Source organism: Dendropsophus ebraccatus, chromosome 8, assembly GCF_027789765.1.
Source record: "Dendropsophus ebraccatus isolate aDenEbr1 chromosome 8, aDenEbr1.pat, whole genome shotgun sequence".
NCBI classification, from domain to species: Eukaryota; Metazoa; Chordata; class Amphibia; order Anura; family Hylidae; genus Dendropsophus; species Dendropsophus ebraccatus.
In genome coordinates this window covers 74,848,489-74,868,440 of record NC_091461.1, presented here as the reverse complement: position 1 = coordinate 74,868,440, position 19,952 = coordinate 74,848,489, and the positions used below count along the sequence as shown (strand labels likewise).

Sequence of the window (19,952 nt, the reverse complement as noted above, 5' to 3'; positions counted from 1 at the left end):
CCGGCCCGGGGTACAGGACTGACCCGTTCACGGATCCCGGTGCCGTGCTCTGAATCACAGTAAGTGTAAATGGATAAGACCAGAGTCGGGGTTCACTGTAATTTGTAGCAAGCCGATTCCGGCCTGTTGCCGGCTATGCCGGTATTCCACTAGAATTGCAATCTACTGATGTTGCCGTACACTATTGTCTCCTGGGCTTAAAACACACAAACAAACACCCCATCACCCACACCCCAACGTTTCACCACAATACTAGTGGCTTTCTCAAGAGGATTACTAATAGTGCAGTCCATAAGGGACTTCAGAAACTGAAATAATGGCTTAAAACTGTAAACTAACAAGAAAAATGATATTTCATAGACTTCACATTGTTAGAAGAGGCTTACCTGGTATGCTCGGATTAATGACTGCACTGCCAGATGGTCTTCCACCAGCTTCTCTGCTTTGGCCGGAGCCATTGCAAGACCTTGGCTGCGAATCAACAACGCTCTATTTTGCATATCAGCTGCATTTGCTATTTGACGGGCTTCACCGGGAGAGGCCCCAGCATCAGCATTGCGGAAAAAAGCATCCCAAGACTGTTAATAAAGAAGCAAACAAGACTGTAATTTGCCAGCAATTCGCAGTAAACTTAGGGAACTTATATTAGAAGGTAGAAGTCAGAAATATACTGAATGTAAAATAAACTTATAAGCACATATTAGTATATTTACTAATAAAAACTTTTCAGTCTTTCTTGTAATTTAAGTAGATCATATTGGGTTATCAAATGTTAAAGAGTAATGATCACTATTTCAAAAAACTTTGGAGATGTCTTAAGTGACTAGTGTTGAACGTGTTTGGAGAATGTTGCCAAACACAAACAGTTCAGCCTCTCTACTAAACACTATTAGTAACACATGGAGGCGCTGAGACCCAACCAATAGTTGACATAAAGAGGCAGACACAATCGGGTGAGCACCATGCCCAAAGAGCAAAGTGTGTACAGTCTAAGGCTGGGTTCACACTATGTATACTTCAGGCAGTATTTGGTCCTCAAGTCAGGTCCTCATAGCAACCAAAACCAGGAGTGGATTGAAAACACAGAAAGGCTCTGTTCACACAATGTTGAAATTGAGTGGATGGCCGCCATATAACGGTAAATAACTGCCATTATTTCAATATAACAGCCGTTGTTTTAAAATAACAGCAAAAATTTGCCATTAAATGACGGCCATCCACTCAATTACAACATTATGTGAACATAGCCTTTCTGTGTTTTCAATCCACTCCTGGTTTTGGTTGCTATACAGCCTCACAAATACAGCCTCAAATATACATAGTGTGAACCCAGCCTCAAAGTGTACGAGTATGTATACCACTAAGGCAGGGATGGGGAACCTTCAGCCCTCCAGCTGTTGCAAAACTACAATTCCCATCATGCCTGCTTTAGCTTTGGCTGTCCAGGCATGATGGGAATTGTAGTTTTGCAACAGCCGGAGGGTCGAAGGTTCCCCATCCCTGCACTGAGGCCCAATTTACACATCTGAAGTGCAGCCCATGATCGCAGACTGCACCACAAATGTGCATCATAGAGCACTACATAGAAGATAAGATAACCCTTTAATAGTCCCACCATGCGGAAATCCAGTGTGTTACAGCAGCATAGATATTACACATACAAAAAGCTAAAAAGGTAAAGTAAAGGCATTACGATTAAAGTAGACAAAGAGAAGAAAAGGTAAAAAAGATACAATAAGAAGATTAGACTATATTAGTTCTTTTTGTGGAGTGATCTCTGCATAGGTCGGTGTTGGTTGTACAACCTAAGGCGAGGTTCACACTGCATTTTTGCAATTCGTTTATTTCCATCCGTTTTTTGCAAAAAAACAGATGAAAAAAAAAAAAACGGATGCATGTGTGTGTATCCGTTTTGATCCGTACTTCCATTGTAAAAAAACGGATCAAAACAGATCCGTTTTTTTGACGAACACAAAAACGGAACTGACACTACTTTTGTGTCCGTTAAAAAAAACGGATCCGTTTTGATCCTTTTTTTTTAACAATCCAAGTCAATAGAAAAACAGATCAAAATGGATGCACACAAACGCATCCGTATTTTTCATCCATTTTTTGCAAAAAAACGGATGAAAAAAAACGGATTGCAAAAACGCAGTGTGAACCTAGCCTAACCGCTACAGGAAGGACTTCCGATATCGCTACTTCTCGCACTTTGGGTAAATTTAAACGGTCATTGATAGTACTGCCCAGTGCTATCACGGTCTCGTGCATAGGATGGGAGTCATTCTATAGTATAGAGCTGACCACTGACAAAGTCCTTCGCTCTACCACCACCTACACCGGTTCCAGGGGGCTTCCAAGTACAGAGCTGGCCCTTTTGATCAGCTTGTCCAGTTTTTTCCTATAGCTGGTTGATATGACACTCCCCCAGCAGGCCACTTCGAAAAAGATGGCTGATGCCACTACAGAGTTAAAGACGGTCCTAAGAAGTGCCCCATGGGCTCCAAAGGCCCTCAGCCTCCTGAGCAGGTAGAGCCTGCTGTGCCCCTTTCTGTACACTGTATCCATGTGATCAGCCCAGTCCAGCTTATTATTGAGGACCACACCCAGATATTTATACGTGTTCACCGTGTCAATGTCCGTCCCCTGGATGGACATTAGCGGTCCGTACTGCAAAGTCAGGTCCACATAAGCGTTGGAGAGAAAGGCACTTTGTGCGCACTTGATACCCTGCATTTGTAAAAGCACGTCCTACAAGGTACGGCACAATTAATATATTTTAAACTTCATATGGTATCTAATAGCATAAAGACTATGTCCTATTCTAAATAGGAAGGTATAGTAGGGCCCCACACACCTTATAATGGGTCTGCACAACTCAGACGTTTTATGGTCCCCTACTTATCTAGCAGTTAATACAAATCTTATTACAATCGGTCAGAAAGCAATGTATATTAAAGGCTAGCAGTTCCAGTTAGGAATCCTTAAAATGACCTTGATGGGAAAAGCAGGGCAATAAGACATTAAAGGAATACTAAGCTATAAAACCTATTTACAATAAGTAAATCTAATATTACACTGGACGCTGAAGAAGGTTCTATGTCAAAGGACTCACTGTCATGTATTCTTATACCATTTAATGTAATATAAGAAGAAAAGACCCCACATTTGATGTATATGAATCAAAAGATCTCCATCCAAGGCCATGTTGCAAATTTCCAGAAAGCGAAAATCAAACAATTAATTTTTAAGAGAAAGAAGAGAACATCATTTGCTAACACGAGGGCTCCTATTAAACCAATAGGAGTACAATACGATCCCCTATTTAGATTGCAGTGTCCCGTTTCCTCTGAAAACAAAGGTTCTGTGTTTATCAAGGATAGCAATAGCCAATGATTAGAGATGAGCAAACCGGGTTCGTGTTCGAGTCGATCCGAACCCGAACGTTCGGTATTTGATTAGCTGGGGCTGCTGAACTTGGATAAAGCTCTAAGGTTGTCTGGAAAACATGGATACAGCCAATGACTATATCCATGATTTCCACATAGCCTTAGGGCTTTATCCAACTTCAGCAGCCACCGCTAATCAAATGCCAAAAGTTCGGGTTCGGATCGACTCGAGCATGCTCGAGGTTAGCTCATCTCTACCAATGATACCTAATGGACCTATGCACTTAACAAGCAAGCAGTCGCCTGTGTAGTCTATAGGCAATAATATGTCTACAGTAGCACTAAGGTCACACATCCCGTAGGTTTGCCTCTATTTACGAACCAGCAATTACAGAAAAAATTTAGGGCCCATCAATTTTTATTGGGCTGTTCACACTGTCTGTAGTTTTACGGATCCATAATTCATGCAGAAAAAAACTACTGACAAGCCCTAATACGCGCCATAATGGTGGCACAGATTCACCCACAGAAGTCTAAGGAAGCATAAAGGGTTGAGTAGCAGTTATCCTTAAACTGGTTTTCTGTATTGGTTAACTAACAATACTTTTAGATTCAGTTGTTGCAAGATATAATAAATATAGCAAATTGTACAGATTTATAGCTACTGGCAGGGCCGCCATCAGGGCATTACTACTGGTACAGCTGTCAGGGGCCCCAGCTCAAACTAGGATCCAGGGGGGCCCGGCCATCCAGCCTCCCTGCATACAGGCTCCTGACAGCTGTACCGCACAGGCAGGAAGCAGTAGAGACACAGGGCCCCCTCCCCCGCCCCTCCCCCGCCCCTCACTATCTCCTCTTCCTGCTTTCACTTGTGCTGGGATGTCGGAGGAGGGGGAGGGGCGAGGAGCCGCTGTGTGAGGAGAGGGACTGCAGCACCTGGAGCTTCCCTGGTCAGAGTAAGTGTGTGTCTGTGTGTTTATATATACACATGTGTGCTGGTGTCTGTATGTGTGTATACATGTTTGCTGGTGTCTGTATGTGTGTATACATGTGTGCTGGTGTCTGTATGTGTGTATACATGTGTGCTGGTGTCTGTATACATGTGTGTATACATGTGTGCTAGTGTCTGTGTGTGTGAGATCAATTCTAGAGAACTGGCTCATATACCCCCATTTTCCCCAGTGGCTTCAAATGTGGCCTCTGTTATACAGTTATAAAATTGTAGAAACTAAATGTGAACAAGGTGCAATTTAAATGTCACCATACAGACACTTACTTGTATAGCTGACTCTTGTGCTCTGTATGCAGTGCATTATATTCACCCTTGCAACGTACAATTTATAGCGTGTCTACAAGCCCAGCGGGGCTCATTATGATGAAGACTACAACTTATACAAGAGTGGGGTAGGGGTTCCCCTGTATTCAGAATGCTGTTGAGTACTAGGCAATGCCTCGTCTGGGGTTATTGAATTTCGAGGATCTATGCAGAGCAAGATGAAGACACCTTTGCTGCACAAACAGGATCTCCTAGAAAGCGTTCTCACCGCCATGTATTCGCTATCACTGGCTTGGGTGAGCTAAACTAGTCTGCCTGGGGGGTTGTGTGATTTGTATATGCTCACTAACATGGAACAGCCTCATTATATTAGCCTTATCAACATATTGTATGTTAGTGAGCATACCAGGGGGGGGGGGGGATATTGATATTATACAAATCACACAACCCCCCCAGGCAGACTAGTTTAGCTCACCCAAGACAGTAATAGCGAATACATGGCAGTGAGAACGCTTTCTAGGAGATCCTGTTTGTGCAGCAGAGGTGTCTTTATCCTGCTCAGCATAGACCCTCGAAATTCAATAACCCCAAACGGGGCATTGCCTAGTACTCAACAGCATTCTGAATACAGGGGAACCCCTACCCCACTCTTGTATAAGTTGTAGTCTCCATCATAATGAGCCCCGCTGGGCTTGTAGACACGCTATAAATTGTACGTTGCAAGGGTGAATATAATGCACTGCATATAGAGCACAAGAGGCAGCTATACAAGTAAGTGTCTGTATGGTGACATTTAAATTGCACCTTGTTCACATTTAGTTTCTACGATTTTATAACTGTATAACAGAGGTTACATTTTAAGCCACTGGGGAAAAAGGGGCATATGAGCCAGTTCTCTAGAATTGATCTGAACCAAATTATACCTCCCAGCAAGGCGTGGGTTGAACACACAATTTTTTTTTTTATTAATGTGGGGGGGCCCAGACACTTTGGTTGTATGGGGCCCCCAAATTCCTGATGGCGGCCCTGGCTACTGGGTATGCTTAAACAAATGGTATAGATTTATAGCTACAGGGTATGCTCACACAAATAGTATGAATTCATAGCTACAGGGTATGCTCACACAAACCGTATGAATTCATAGCTACAGGGTATGCTCACACAAACCGTATGCATTCATAGTTACAGGGTATGCTCACACAAATAGTATAGATTCATGGCTACAGGGTATGCTCACACAAATAGTATGGATTCATAGCTACAGGGTATGCTCACACAAATAGTATGGATTCATAGCTACAGGGTATGCTCACACAAATACCGTAGTATGAATTCATAGCTACTGTAGTCCCCTCCAGGCTTATAGCAGATGCTGTAAGGTGACTGCCAACCAATCATGTATGACCCTCCCTGAGGGGGTCTGGGGTCCCCACACTTCCAGCATGCAGAGGGAACAGCCTATACCCTTACTGGATCTGCACTAAAATCCTGCTCACAGTTTGGTGTTCACTGCAATCTTATCACATTGCATGTAATCCTAGAGCAGAATATCATGGACTATATAGGTACCACAGCAGACAGGAACAAGGCAAGGTAGAGTTTGCAAAAAGAGAAATTAGGGAATTTTGTCCAGCTACACATCTTCCCTGTAGAGAGGTGCACAGTGTTTTTGTATGGCTGCCACTTGAGTCTCTCATCTCAGATAATGGTCCTAAGCAGGGGGACAGCTGTCTATGGTGTCCATGTATCCTAATAGGAAATCTGGACAGGAAATGGTTTCATGAGACAACCCTGCTTTATTTTTTCCTATGAGCACAATACAGAGATAAAGGAAATAATGGATGAAATCTGGAAAATGAAATGTTTGTATAAAACTGTTGTGGAAGGTTAAAGTTGTAGAGCGCACAATAAATAATTCAGATAAATGGGGAATTTTACTGAGCTGCAAAGATTGATTACTGGATTAAATCATGTCTTCAGATAGAATTAATATGGCCCAGACAAAGGATCGCTGGAACAAAACTGGATAAAGTCACATTGAGGAGCTTACAATGCTGGAGTATCACTCAGACAGAAATACATCAATGTCATAAATAGAGTTAATGGAAGATTTTGCCATCAGGTCTAAAATACTTTAGAAAACAGGCTTTCAGGAGAATAATGCCAATACTGGAGATGCCCCTGGAATAAAACAAAACCCTCAATAATATAAGAACACTGTAAACTCATTTCACACAGGTCAGAAAACAGGCTCTAACCAAAGTAGACAGAAAAGTCAACACAATAATGATATAATGCATATGGACATAAAGGAGCACAAAGACATTAATGAACATTAGTGTACACCAATAGTGTATATCTTTACTTAAAGGGGTATTCCAGGATATTTTGACATTTACTCTACAGATTAGTCTTGTAATAAAATTAATTTGTCTCATTAGTTTCTATTACGAATTTTGTCTCTTTCTCGCAATTTTTACATGAGTCATGTGGTCCTGTGACGTCACCGAACCGGAAGAGTGCTGACTTGCCGACTCAGCCGGCCTCTAGTTAGTTATTCACTTAGCAGGCTTCAGAGCCTTACAAACGGCCCTCCCTGAGCACGGGACGTCACATAACGCCCTGTTCCAGAGCTGGCCTGTCAGTGTAATCACCTCAATCCTCCCGGCCCCCCTCCCTGTGTAATGATTGCGGACCCCTCAGCCCCGGCCCCCCTCTCTCTGTTAATCATTGCAGACCCCCCGGCCGCGTCCCCCCCCTCTCTGTAATGATTGCGGACTCCTCCCGGCCGCGTCCCCCATCCCTGTGTAAACATTACGATATACAGATCACTCACCCCCTGGTGTAAGCCTGTTGCATCGCTGGACCCGATTTCGGCGCCTTTTTCAAGCAGCTATCCTCAGCTGACAGGCGCTCTGTGTGAGGCAGGAGAGATTCCTTTCCTGCTTCGTACAGAGCGCCTATAGATCGCCCGATACAACTCAGCTGACAGGCGCTCTGTACGAAGCAGGCAGTCTCAGCCAGAGATGTCAGCAGAGAGCACAGTGTCAGACTGAAAATAAAACAACATTTCCTGCAGGACATATAGGGGGAGATTTATGAAAGGGTGTAAATATACACCTGGTGTAAACTGCCCACAGCAACCAATCACAGCTCCTCTTATTTTACCAGAGATGAAAGCTGAGCTGTGATTGGTTCCTGTGGGCAGTTTACACCAGGTGTATATTTACACCCTTTCATAAATCTCCCCCATAGTAGCTAATAAGTATGGAAAAACTTGAGATTGTTTAATAGAAGTAAAATACAAATCTATATAACTTTCTCACACCAGTTGATTCGATAGAAAAAGATTTTTGCAGGACAACCCCTTTAACTAGCATTCAGAAAGTGATTTGCCAGCAGTTAGTTTACCTTATGAACACTTCTTGGATTCTCCAGCCATGCATAATACATCTCTTCCACATAGCTTGAATTGTTTCCACTTAAGAACGGCTCTTTGGCTCCAGTTGAATGTACATAGTAACTTTGCATTGCCTTCTTTGAGTTGATCTTCTGTGTTGCCAGCAAGCCATTGCAACATGGTTTAAACTTCACAGCAAGTGTCCTTATCATCTTCAATTTAGAGGGTTAACTAAAGAAAAAAAAGCAATGTATCAAATATAACCATAAGGATACACACAATTTATTAACCACATCGGGAGGATTTTCAAGACCAGTGTACTCATATGCCAGTCTTTAATCAGGCCCCGCCCCCTTTCTCCGGTCGAATTCGCTATGACCCCATTTACATTTTCCGTACGAAATACAGACATGGAATGCCTGTAACAGAGTTTCTCCTTTTCGTCAGGGCGGCATCTGTGATAAAATGCTGAGAGCGGGGAAACTGTAATGACAAAGCAGTGCGGCTGCTTCATTATAGCGTAGCACATATTCATATAGTTCCCCAGCTCCCAGCATCTTATCACAGATGGTGTCTGGGGGAGGACTCCATTACAGGCATTCCATGTCCGTGTTCCGTGCAAAACACAGAATGTGTGAATGCGGCCTTAGAGGCGCACATGAATCCGCCCGCCGTAGCAAATCTACACCTGCTTCCAGAAGTGAAGCTTTGGATCATGATTTACGCCTGCGAGTCAGGGCTGTGGAGTCGGTAAGCTGCAGCTCCGACTTCAACTCGGACTCCTGAATTTTATCAGGACCGACTCCGACTCCCGACTCCTGCTCCTTCATAAATGGCCAGTCATATACCAGGGGAGTTATTTATCACACTGGCTCAAGAAAATGTCCTACATGATCCTGGGGTGACTTCTGAGGGAATAAGGAAACATATAAAGCAGCTTCTCCTGTGTGTGCAGTGGATGCAGCCAGTCTCCAGCCTCCATGTCCTGAACAACTCACAACTAGACTAGATGGAGCAGGTGGTCTTTTCCTGCTGACAGTCCTCTATGTTTCTAACTAAATATTCACAATACTTAAAGTAACACTGCTAACAATGCCAGCTCCCTGTGATACAGAGGTCAGCCATAGTGATATACAGGGGGTCACACATAGTAATATAGAGAGGGGCCACACATAGTGATATAGAGGTCACACAGTAATATAGAAGGTCACTGTGGGGGCACGCAATAGCACACACACACACACACACACACACAGCCTGCTGCAGCCATAGCATACACACACAGCCTGCTGCAGCTATAGCACACACACACACACAGCCTGCTGCAGCCATAGCGCACACACACACACAGCCTGCTGCAGCCATAGCACACACACACAGCCTGCTGCAGCAAAAGCACACACACAGCTTGCTGCAGCCAAAGCGCACACCACACACACAGCCTGCTGCGGCCATAGCACACATACACACAGCCTGCTGCAGCCATAGCACACACACAGCCTGCAGTAGTCATAGCACACACACAGCCTGCTGTAGTCATAGCACACACACAGCCTACTGCAGCCATAGCATGCACACACACACACAGCTGCAGCCATAGAACACTGAAGAAAAACACACAATCTTCTCCCAGAGAGAAAACACCACACTGAGGACAGAGGTTACAGCTACACTTCTTATGTCTTCTACTCCTCCTCTATATTACACAGGAAATCTTTACATTACACTGCTGCTCATATACAGTCATCCAGCATCCAGGAAGAGAACAGCACAGATCTCCCCCCACACAATGGACTCTCCCAGCTCAGAAACAAACTGCCAAATAGTGACCGACAACTTTTCCATGACCCCCCTAGTAATAGGGCCAGTGTCCTATTAGAATGTTGCTCATAATATATATTCATGAGCAAAACTTGTAAAATTCATATTAAAATTGAATTCTACATTTTTTAAAGATTTTTTTAAAGCTGGAGTCGGAGTCCGTACATTTTTTTCCGACTCCAACTCCCACTCCGACTCCAGCCAAAGCTAGCTCCAACTCCGACTCCACAGCCCTGCTGCGAGCAGGGGTAAATCATGATAAATGAGTTCCTAAAGCCCCTATTACACGGGGCTACATAGAGGAGCAAACGAGCGCTGTCAGCCACTCGCTGCCGCCACTATTACACACGACGGCAGGAGAGTGCAGGAGGGCTGTCCGGGTGATCGCCATATCGTCCGGAAAGCCCATAGAGGATAGCGGCAGCAGCAGCTCCTATTCCACGGAGCGATGGCAGCAGATGGCTGCTATCACAGTCGTTTGTCTTTCATGTTAGACAAACGACAGCAACGACAGCCTTTTATAACACGGGACGATTATCGTCCGATAGTCGTTCCGTGTAATAGGGCCAGATTGGTCATTACCAGTGCTGATCAGCCCTTGCTGAACTGACCATTTACATGGCCCAATTGTACATGAACTCCCTGCAATAATGTGGTTGCCATCCCCCCTCCTGTTATACTTTCTATAAATATATGACTCAATGACAAACTGGGTATTACCAATTGTGGGCGTGTCCCTATATGATCTGACAGTATCCAATCAGAGATGACAGTGCTAGACAGTGTAGAGACATAATTAACAACTGCGTGTGACCAGTTGAAGGTAAGTCATCCATTTCCGTTGAGAATAACAGAGAAACGGCAGGTCACAAAGCTATAAGAAAATATGTAACAATTGATATTCTGTGCGGAGTAGGGTTATTATGACTTCAACCTATATGTTATTTTTCTAATGTAAAATAGTTAAAAGAAAGCATCTGTGCCTGTGGATATATTGTATTAGGGTGAAGTATAAAAATAAACTATTGATAAGTGTACACAACCTTTATTTGCAAATAACATACAATAAATGACCAAAAAAGAACACAATGTGTGAATCACTGTATCACCACTGTATTTCCTGCCTACAGAGGAGATATGCTGCTGAAAAATGATGATTTTAATGTGTACAGTAAAGATGCAATCAGCTGACAAGCATTTTCTCCTATGTTGGCAAGTTTGAAAGGTTTGTTTGCATGATCTTCAGTCTGTGTATAAGGCCCATAACTGCTTCAAAGTAGGAAGGGGTGGCTAGGGCAGGGTATTTCTCCTGACAATTCAACACAATTTACTAGAGATGAGTGAACTAACAGTAAGTTTCGTTTGCACAAATCCAGAAGTTCGTCATTTGAATCCCACTGCCACTGGGACCGCCACTCCTTGCTGCATGGGGTACTTGTATACAATCCCCTACCAGGGCATTTCATATGTTGTGTGCAGTGACTTCATATGTACTGACCCATTTATTTATGTATGCTGATTTACATTATGTCCTATGATTGCACTATTGTGCACTTTTTCATGTTTACTACTATGCAGTCTGATGAGTGTTTCCATACTTTATAGTATAGTGGTTTTCTCGGCAATAGGGTGGCATATATTATGGTCACCCCCTTTTGAACATGTCTGTACACAGCTTTGTTTTTAATCTCTAAGTCTAATAAAGATGGTAAAATGTTATTACATTTTTGGGTGCGAGTTCTTGCCATAGTCTCAAGCTTTCTCTTTTGTTGTGTAAATAAAATAAAAGTTACACACGTATTATTTAAATTGTACTGACGTAAAGATGAAACACCCCTAAAATGAAAATGGCTTCCCCCCCCCCCCCCCATTTCACTGCATAAAAAATGTGGGTTTTTTTTCAGTTTCGCGGCAATTGGTTTTACAAAAAAAAAAGACCACATATAGCCATAGGCTGTATCCCTGTTTTCCTGGCAGCCCTAGGGCCTCATCCAACTCTTTCTGCTGCCGAGAGTCAAATGCAAATCGTTCAGGTTCAGGGAACATTACTGAACCTGAATAGTTCTAATAAATAGTTAATAGCGTTAACAAAATTACCTTGCTCCAATTGAGAAAAAAACTAAATAAATAAAACAACTTATTCACATGGGCTCTGATGCTGTGGCTCCTCACTTTGGTGGGTGCATGCTGTGTGATCATATGATCACAATGTGTGCACTGGATTACACTGAGGCCAAGGGTGGGGGTGCTGCTTTTGAAAGAAGGCAGCCATTTTTTTCTTAAGCTGGATAACCCCTTTAAGTAGTAAAATAAAATTATACTTATATAAATTCTGTATTATTGTAATGCACTGTGTGGAACCGAAAGTTCAAGTCATGACCACGCTATAACATAGGATGGCGTCTGCTCCGATCAGGGTGCAATTCAGGGATTTTATTGCACTATGAAATAAAGAATCTTCACAACTGACGGGTGAGTGCCCTTGGCTTTTTTCTCCACATGGAACTAAAATAAAAAGAGGTACGCCCTCTGGTAGCGAAGAGGAAAAAAAAAGAAAACAAAAGGAACTAAAATAAGCTGGGTCATAAAGGGGTTAAAGTTAGAAAATCTGTCCCAATGTCTATATATGTCTTTTTTGCATCCAATACTGGGATTTACCTTGGACTAAATACTAATGGCCTAAGCCAGTGCAGTGATGTACAAAGCAATGCAAACAATGCACCATTGTTTACATTGCTTTGTACATCACTGCACTGGCTTAGGCCATTAGTATTTAGTCCAAGGTAAACCCCAGAAGTCCAACTCTTGCCACAGTTGCCCTTCACTTAAAGCAGCACTATCAGCAGGTTCTTCCCAGAGAACCTGCTGATATGCCGCAGTAGCTGGGTATGTCAGTAGTAGATAGTTGTTACTTTAACCCCTGTACACCCCCGCATTGTTTTTAAAATCACTAAATGCTCTTATGCAAATTACTAGCATTTAGGACGTTGGTCCGAGCCAGAGATCATTACCGCGGCCTGCATCCTCCCGTCCCGCCCACTATTGCATATTCACAACTGCATAGTGGCCTGTATACAGGATGGCTGCGCAGGGAAGCAGTCCCGCCGGAGACAGGCTGCTTCCAGTGCATGCGTGGACCCCCCGCCTATCCTCCCGGAGGCCCCTCAGGATGTAAGTATAAGATAGAGTTTATACTTATGTCTTGAGGAACCTCCGGGAGGATCAGAGGTGGCCCGATGGATTCAAGAATGCGCGGGAAGCAGCCTGTCTCCGGCGGGACTACTTTCCGTGCTGTATACAGCCCACTATGCAGTTATGAATATGAATTGTGGGCGGGAGGGGAGGGGGCGGGCTGCGGCATTGCTCTCTGGCCCGGAGCAACACCCTAAATGCTCTTATGCTAATAATTTGCATAAGAGCATTTAGTGATTATACAAACAATGCGGGGGCGTACAGGGGTTAAAGTAATGGCTATCTACTACTGATGTACCCAGCTACTGCGGCATATCAGCAGGTTCTCTGGGAAGAACCTGCTGATAGTGCCGCTTTAAGTGAAGTTGGACTTCTACCAATCTGATATTAATTTGCCTATTCTAAGGGGAAGCCATAAAAATTCTAGTACCAACCAAGCCTTTCTGATGTAGTTTATGCTAAGGGACCTTCAGTGAGAATGATGCGCTCCTCTGGAGGCAGTAAATGCTGGCGCTCTATAGAACACGACCCAGCTGCAACGATTAAACGGCTCTGAGTTATATATGTAGCACAGCACTGCCAAGATATCCATTTTCACACTTTAATTTTACAATTTTCTGGCAATGCTTTGAATTTCTCAGCAATAATGTGCCCAAAATAATAAAATGACACATATTCATTATGATAAAAGATAGCGGCTCATCCCGCAGTACAGCAAAACTTCATCTAATTTCATTAGCTAAATGGAGCCAAGAGGCATCTCAGGTAGGTCCAAGGGAATTTATTTTCTTTATGACAAATGGAAACTAAGTGCATGTGTCATCTTGTTTAAGGCCACTGAGTAATGCCAGGAAATATGGCCACTAAGCACACCTTGTAATACTCTCACATCAGCTTGGCATGGAAGCAACTTCACTAGAGTCCGGGTCATTTCACAAAACTTTCAATGTGTTACTTTTGCTCAGTTAGAAAGAGCAAGGAAAAGTGGAATACAGCACTTGGCTATTTTCAGCTGCTTTCTCCCAAAAACAGTGCCACTCTTGTCCTCAGACTGTGTGTGTTATTACAGCTCAGCCTCACTAAATTCAATGGAGATTAAAACTCCGTACCTACAATCTGACCCCCCCCCCAAACCACTTGTACCTTTGGATAGCTGCTTTTAATCCAAGATCTGTCCTGGGGTCCGTTCGCAGGTGATGCAGTTATTGTCATAAAAAAAACTTTTAATCCGGCAGCGCTGTGTCTAACGGCCGGGGCTTACATTTGTATATGCATTAGGCTGGCACACCCTCTCTGTCCTTCCTCCCCACCCTCATCATCATTAGGAATGCTCCAGGCAGATTGCCTCCTATTCCCCACCTGTGTGTATAATGAACATGGACTGGATTGTTAATACACCTGTGCAATGCTCAAACAGCAGTAAATGTTCCTGGATCATTCCTAATGATGAGGAGGGTAGAGAGGAAGGACGAAGAGGTGGTGCCACCCTAATGCATATACAAATGTAAGTCCCGGCCGTTGGACACAGCTCTGCAGAATTAAAAGTTGTTTTTAGGACAATAACTGCATCCCCTGCCGAACAGACCCCAGGACAGATCTTGGACTAAAAGCAGCTATCTGAAGGTACAAGCGGTTTGGGGGGACAGATTGTGGGTACAGAGTCGCTTTAAAGGGATTGTCCAGCAAAAATCTTTTTCTTTCAAATCAACTGGTATCAGAAAGTTATATAGATTTGTAATTTACTTCTATTAAAAAATCTCAAGTCTTCCCATACTTCTTAGCTGCTATACGTCATGCAGGAAGTGTTGTTTTATTTTCAGTCTGACACAGTGCTCTCTGCTGACATCTCTGGCCGAGAAAGGAACTGTCCAGAGCAGGAGAGGTTTTCTATGGGGATTCATAGAAAACCAAGACAGAGTTCCTGTCTCGGCCAAAGATGTCAGCAGAGAGCACTGTGTCAGACTGAAAATAAAACATTTCCTGCAGGACATATAGTAGCTGATAAGTATGGAAAGACTTGAGATTGTTTAATAGAAGTAAATTACAAATCTGTATAACTTTCTGATACCAGTTGATTTAAAAGAAAAAGATTTTCGCATGATAACCTCTTTAATACCACACATATCCTGAGGACAGGTGTCGCAGTGTTTTTGGAAAAACATAACTATGTTTTCCTCATCTCGGATAAACATTTTACTTTCATGGTGGCAAGTGATTAAAAGGGTTCTTTGGAGAAATCTTTTTCTTTGCTTATATATTGCTTTAATAGGCTGCGAGTTCACACACAGTCAAAATAATGGCAAAAGATGGTCGTTCTTCATTTCCATGGTACTATATTCCGATGGGGTACATTGTGTGGCAGTATTATATGTAGAGGACACTGTAGCAGTATTATATTCAGAAGGTACAGTGTAGAGCAGTTTTATATTCAGGGGTAAAATGTGTAGCAGTATTATATTCAGAAGACAAAATGTGTATCAGTAATATATTCAGAGGGCTCAGTGTGTAGCAGTATTATATTCAGAGGGTACAGGGTGTGTCAGTACTATATTCAGAGGGGACAGAGTGCCACAATATTATATTTAGAGGGAACAGTGTGTGTCAATATTATATTCAGGGGTACAATGTGTAGCAGTATTATATTCAGAGGGTACAGTGTGTAGCAGTATTCTATTCAGAGGGCTCAGTGTGTAGCAGTATTATATTCAGAGGGCTCAGTGTGTAGCAGTATTATATTCAGAAGACAAAATGTGTATCAGTAATATATTCAGAGGGCTCAGCGTGTAGCAGTATTATATTCAGAGGGTACAGGGTGTGTCAGTATTATATTCAGAGGGTACAGGGTGTGTCAGTACTATATTCAGAGGGGACAGAGTGCCACAATATTATATTCAGAGGGAACAGTGTGTGTCAATATTATATTCAGGGGTACAATGTGTAGCAGTATTATATTCAGAGGGTACAGTGTGTAGCAGTATTATATTCAGAGGGCTCAGTGTGTAGCAGTATTATATTCAGAGGGGACAGAGTGCCACAATATTATATTCAGAGGGTACAGTGTGTGGCAATATTATATTCAGGAGGCACAATGTGTAGCAGTATTATATTCAGGGGTACAATGTGTAGCAGTATTATATTCAGAAGACACTATGTGTATCAGTAATATATTCAGAGGGATCAGTGTGTAGCAGTATTATATTCAGAGGGTACAGTGTGTAGCAGTATTCTATTCAGATGGCTCAGTGTGTAGCAGTATTATATTCAGAGGGGACAGAGTGTGACAATATTATATTTAGAGGGATCAGTGTGTATCAGTAATATATTCAGAGGGTTCAGTGTGTAGCAGTAATATATTCATGGGTACAATGTGTAGCAGTATTATATTCAGAGGGTACAGTGTGTAGCAGTATAATATTCAGAGGGTACAATGGGTGGCAGTATTATATATTTAGAGGGTACTGTGTGTGGCAGTATTATATTCACAGGGTACAGAGTGTGGCAATATTATATTTAGGTTTACAATGTGTGGCAGTATTATATTCAGAGAATACAGTGTGTGTCAGTATTATATTCAGAGGGTACAGAATGTGGCGGTATTATGAAAAATTTAATAAAAAATATTGATTGAGAATGTGGCAGTATTATATTCAGAGGATACAGTGTGTGGCAGTATTATATTAATAGGGTACAGAATGCGGCAGTATTATATTCAGAGGGTACAGTGTGTGGCAGTATGTAATATTCAAAGGGTACAGCGTGTGGAAGTATTATATTTATGTTTAGAATGTGTGGAAGTATTATATTCAGAGGGTACAGTGTGTGGGACCCTGAGGATTTTTTAATAGTATATAAGATCTGGGGCAAAAGTGAGAACACAAATGTGTCTGGGCATCAAACTCTCTAGAGGTGACACACAGCTAGAAGCAGCCATGGCAGTCTGGAGTAGACTGAAGAAAAGTAATGACTGCAGAAGATGTCGCCAGTGAGTCACTGATATCATTGTAAATTCTGATCATCAGGGTTGAGTTCACTTGTAATGACTGCAGTGATGATGAAGAACAACCATTCCCAGCATGCCCTTACCACTGCCCAGATCATACCTGGAGCTGTTGCTTCACATAATTGAAATGAGACTACCAGTTTTTTGCCACTTTCCATTTCCATATCCAAGAATTAAAAAAAAAAAAAAAAAAAAAAAAAAAAGTGCCAAAACCCACAGTGCAGTAAAAAATTACAAACAAATAGCTGACTAGAACCGCACCATAATACAGCCCAGCACAGTGAGTACACAGAGTAACATGGAGTGGCACTGACCGCATCACCATGTGCTGTGTGGTCTCATTGTACAGCCAGTCACATATATCCAATATTAGATTCTTATAATATTAAAACATTTAATCTCGGCCCCTTATGAATCTGACGCATGACCTGGAACTAGTGACATCACTAGATTTATTACTGTGGACAGGTGTACACTATGGCACGTCACTAGTGACATTATTAGATTTATTACTGCAGACAGATGTGCACTACGACACGTTACTAGTGACATCACTATATTACTGCAGATAGGTGTGCACTATGACAAGAGTCACTAGTGACATCACTATATTACTGCAGATAGGTGTGCACTATGACAAGAGTCACTAGTGACATCACTATATTACTGCAGATAGGTGTGCACTATGACAAGAGTCACTAGTGACATCACTATATTACTGCAGATAGGTGTGCACTATGACAAGAGTCACTAGTGACATCACTATACTATTGCGGACAGGTGTGCCCTACTACATGTGTCACTAGTGACATCACTATATTACTGCAAATAGGTGTGCCCTACGACAAGTGTCACTAGTGACATCACTTTATTATTGCAGACAGTTGTGCCCTACTACATGTGTAACTAGTGACATCACTATATTACTGCAAATAGGTTTGCCCTACGACAAGTGTCACTAGTGACATCACTATATTACTGCAGATAGGTGTGCACTATGACAAGAGTCACTAGTGACATCACTATATTACTGCAGATAGGTGTGCACTATGACAAGAGTCACTAGTGACATCACTATATTACTGCAGATAGGTGTGCACTATGACAAGAGTCACTAGTGACATCACTATACTATTGCGGACAGGTGTGCCCTACTACATGTGTAACTAGTGACATCACTATATTACTGCAAATAGGTGTGCCCTACGACAAGTGTCACTAGTGACATCACTATATTACTGCAGATAGGTGTGCACTATGACAAGAGTCACTAGTGACATCACTACATTACTGCAAATAGGTGTGCCCTACGCCAAGTGTCACTAGTGACATCACTATATTACTGCAGATAGGTGTGCACTATGACAAGAGTCACTAGTGACATCACTATATTAATGCAGATAGGTGTGCACTATGACAAGAGTCACTAGTGACATCACTATATTACTGCAGATAGGTGTGCACTATGACAAGAGTCACTAGTGACATCACTATATTACTGCAGATAGGTGTGCACTATGACAAGAGTCACTAGGGACATCACTATATTACTGCAGATAGGTGTGCACTATGACAAGAGTCACTAGGGACATCACTATATTACTGCAGATAGGTGTGCACTATGACAAGAGTCACTAGTGACATCACTATATTACTGCAGATAGGTGTGCACTATGACAAGAGTCACTAGGGACATCACTATATTACTGCAGATAGGTGTGCCCTACAACAAGTGTCACTAGTGGCATCACTTTATTATTGCGGACAGGTGTGCCCTACTACATGTGTCACTAGTGACATCACTATATTACTGCAAATCAGTAGCGAAATTTGATGGGGGGCAGGGGGGGCGGCCGCCCCCGGGCCCACTCTGGCAGGGGCCCACTGTGATCTCCAGTGATTTTTGACGCCGCCCGCCATCTTAAGTGCAGCCACAGCTCCCCCGGCCGCCGCCATCTAAACCTGATGCGTACGGCCTCAGCGCACCGCTGTTGGTATGTGCGCCGCCCTAGCTTGCCCACCTGTCAATCACCTGGCCGGCCGCCTATGACTGCTGCTGCTGCTGCCGCCCCCATTATGGTGTGACGCCGCTGCCCGCCGCCGCCCGCCATAGGATGGGTGAGTCACAGTACAGCCACAGCTCCCCCGGCCGCCGCCATCTTAACCTGATGTGTACGGCCTCAGCGCACCGCTGCTGGTATGTGCGCCGCCCTTTGCCTGCCCACCTGTCAATCACCTGGCCGGCCACCTATGACTGCTGCTGCCGCCCCCATTATGGTGTGACGCCGCTGCCCGCCGCCGACCGCCATCGCCCGCCATAGGATGGGTGAGTCACAGGACAGCCACAGCTCCCCTGGCCGCCGCCATATTAACCTGATGCGTACGGCCTCCACGCACCGCTGTTGGTACGTCCGCCGCCCTGGCCCGCCACCTGTCAATCATCTCTGGTGCCGCGCTGTTCTGTCTCCCGCACTCGCACCAGGTCAGTGCCGGACGGCCGCCTATGACTGCTGCTGCACACAGGGACAGACAACCCAGCTGGTAAACAGGCCGACCTGGACATGTGGACACAGGGGGAGCTGGACATGTGGACACAGGGGGAGCTGGACATGTGGACACAGGGGGAGCTGGACATGTGGACACAGGGGGGGGGGGGGGGGTTGAACATGTGGACACCAGCAAAGGCAGCTGTGTCTGATGCATAGCTCTCTCCTTCTAAGCTGGACAAGGGACCAGTGGGCCTTGGTGCTGTTCACTGATGAAAAGTAAACCGCACCAAGGCCCACTGGTCCCTTGTCCAGCTTAGAAGGAGAGAGCTATGCATCAGACACAGCTGCCTTTGGTGGTGGTCCAGTGTACAGTGCAGGTGTGTCT

The 19,952-nt window shown here is 43.6% G+C and overlaps 1 protein-coding gene across 7 annotated transcripts in view; it reads right to left on the bottom strand.

The window, feature by feature from the left end:
- The window catches only part of OGDHL (oxoglutarate dehydrogenase L), a 102,549-nt gene that overhangs the window by 45,937 nt on the left and 36,660 nt on the right, over positions 1-19,952 (bottom strand). For 6 of the 7 annotated variants that reach the window (XM_069980683.1, XM_069980686.1, XM_069980687.1 and 3 more), the window contains exons 2-3: positions 8,077-8,296; positions 387-578 (exon numbers count right to left, since the gene is read on the bottom strand). In XM_069980683.1, coding sequence (XP_069836784.1) covers positions 387-578; positions 8,077-8,277 — 393 coding nt within the window. In that variant the 5' untranslated portion in view covers positions 8,278-8,296. Of the gene's footprint in view, positions 1-386; positions 579-8,076; positions 8,297-19,952 lie in introns of those variants that run through there. The other variant, XM_069980688.1, reaches the window with a different exon arrangement.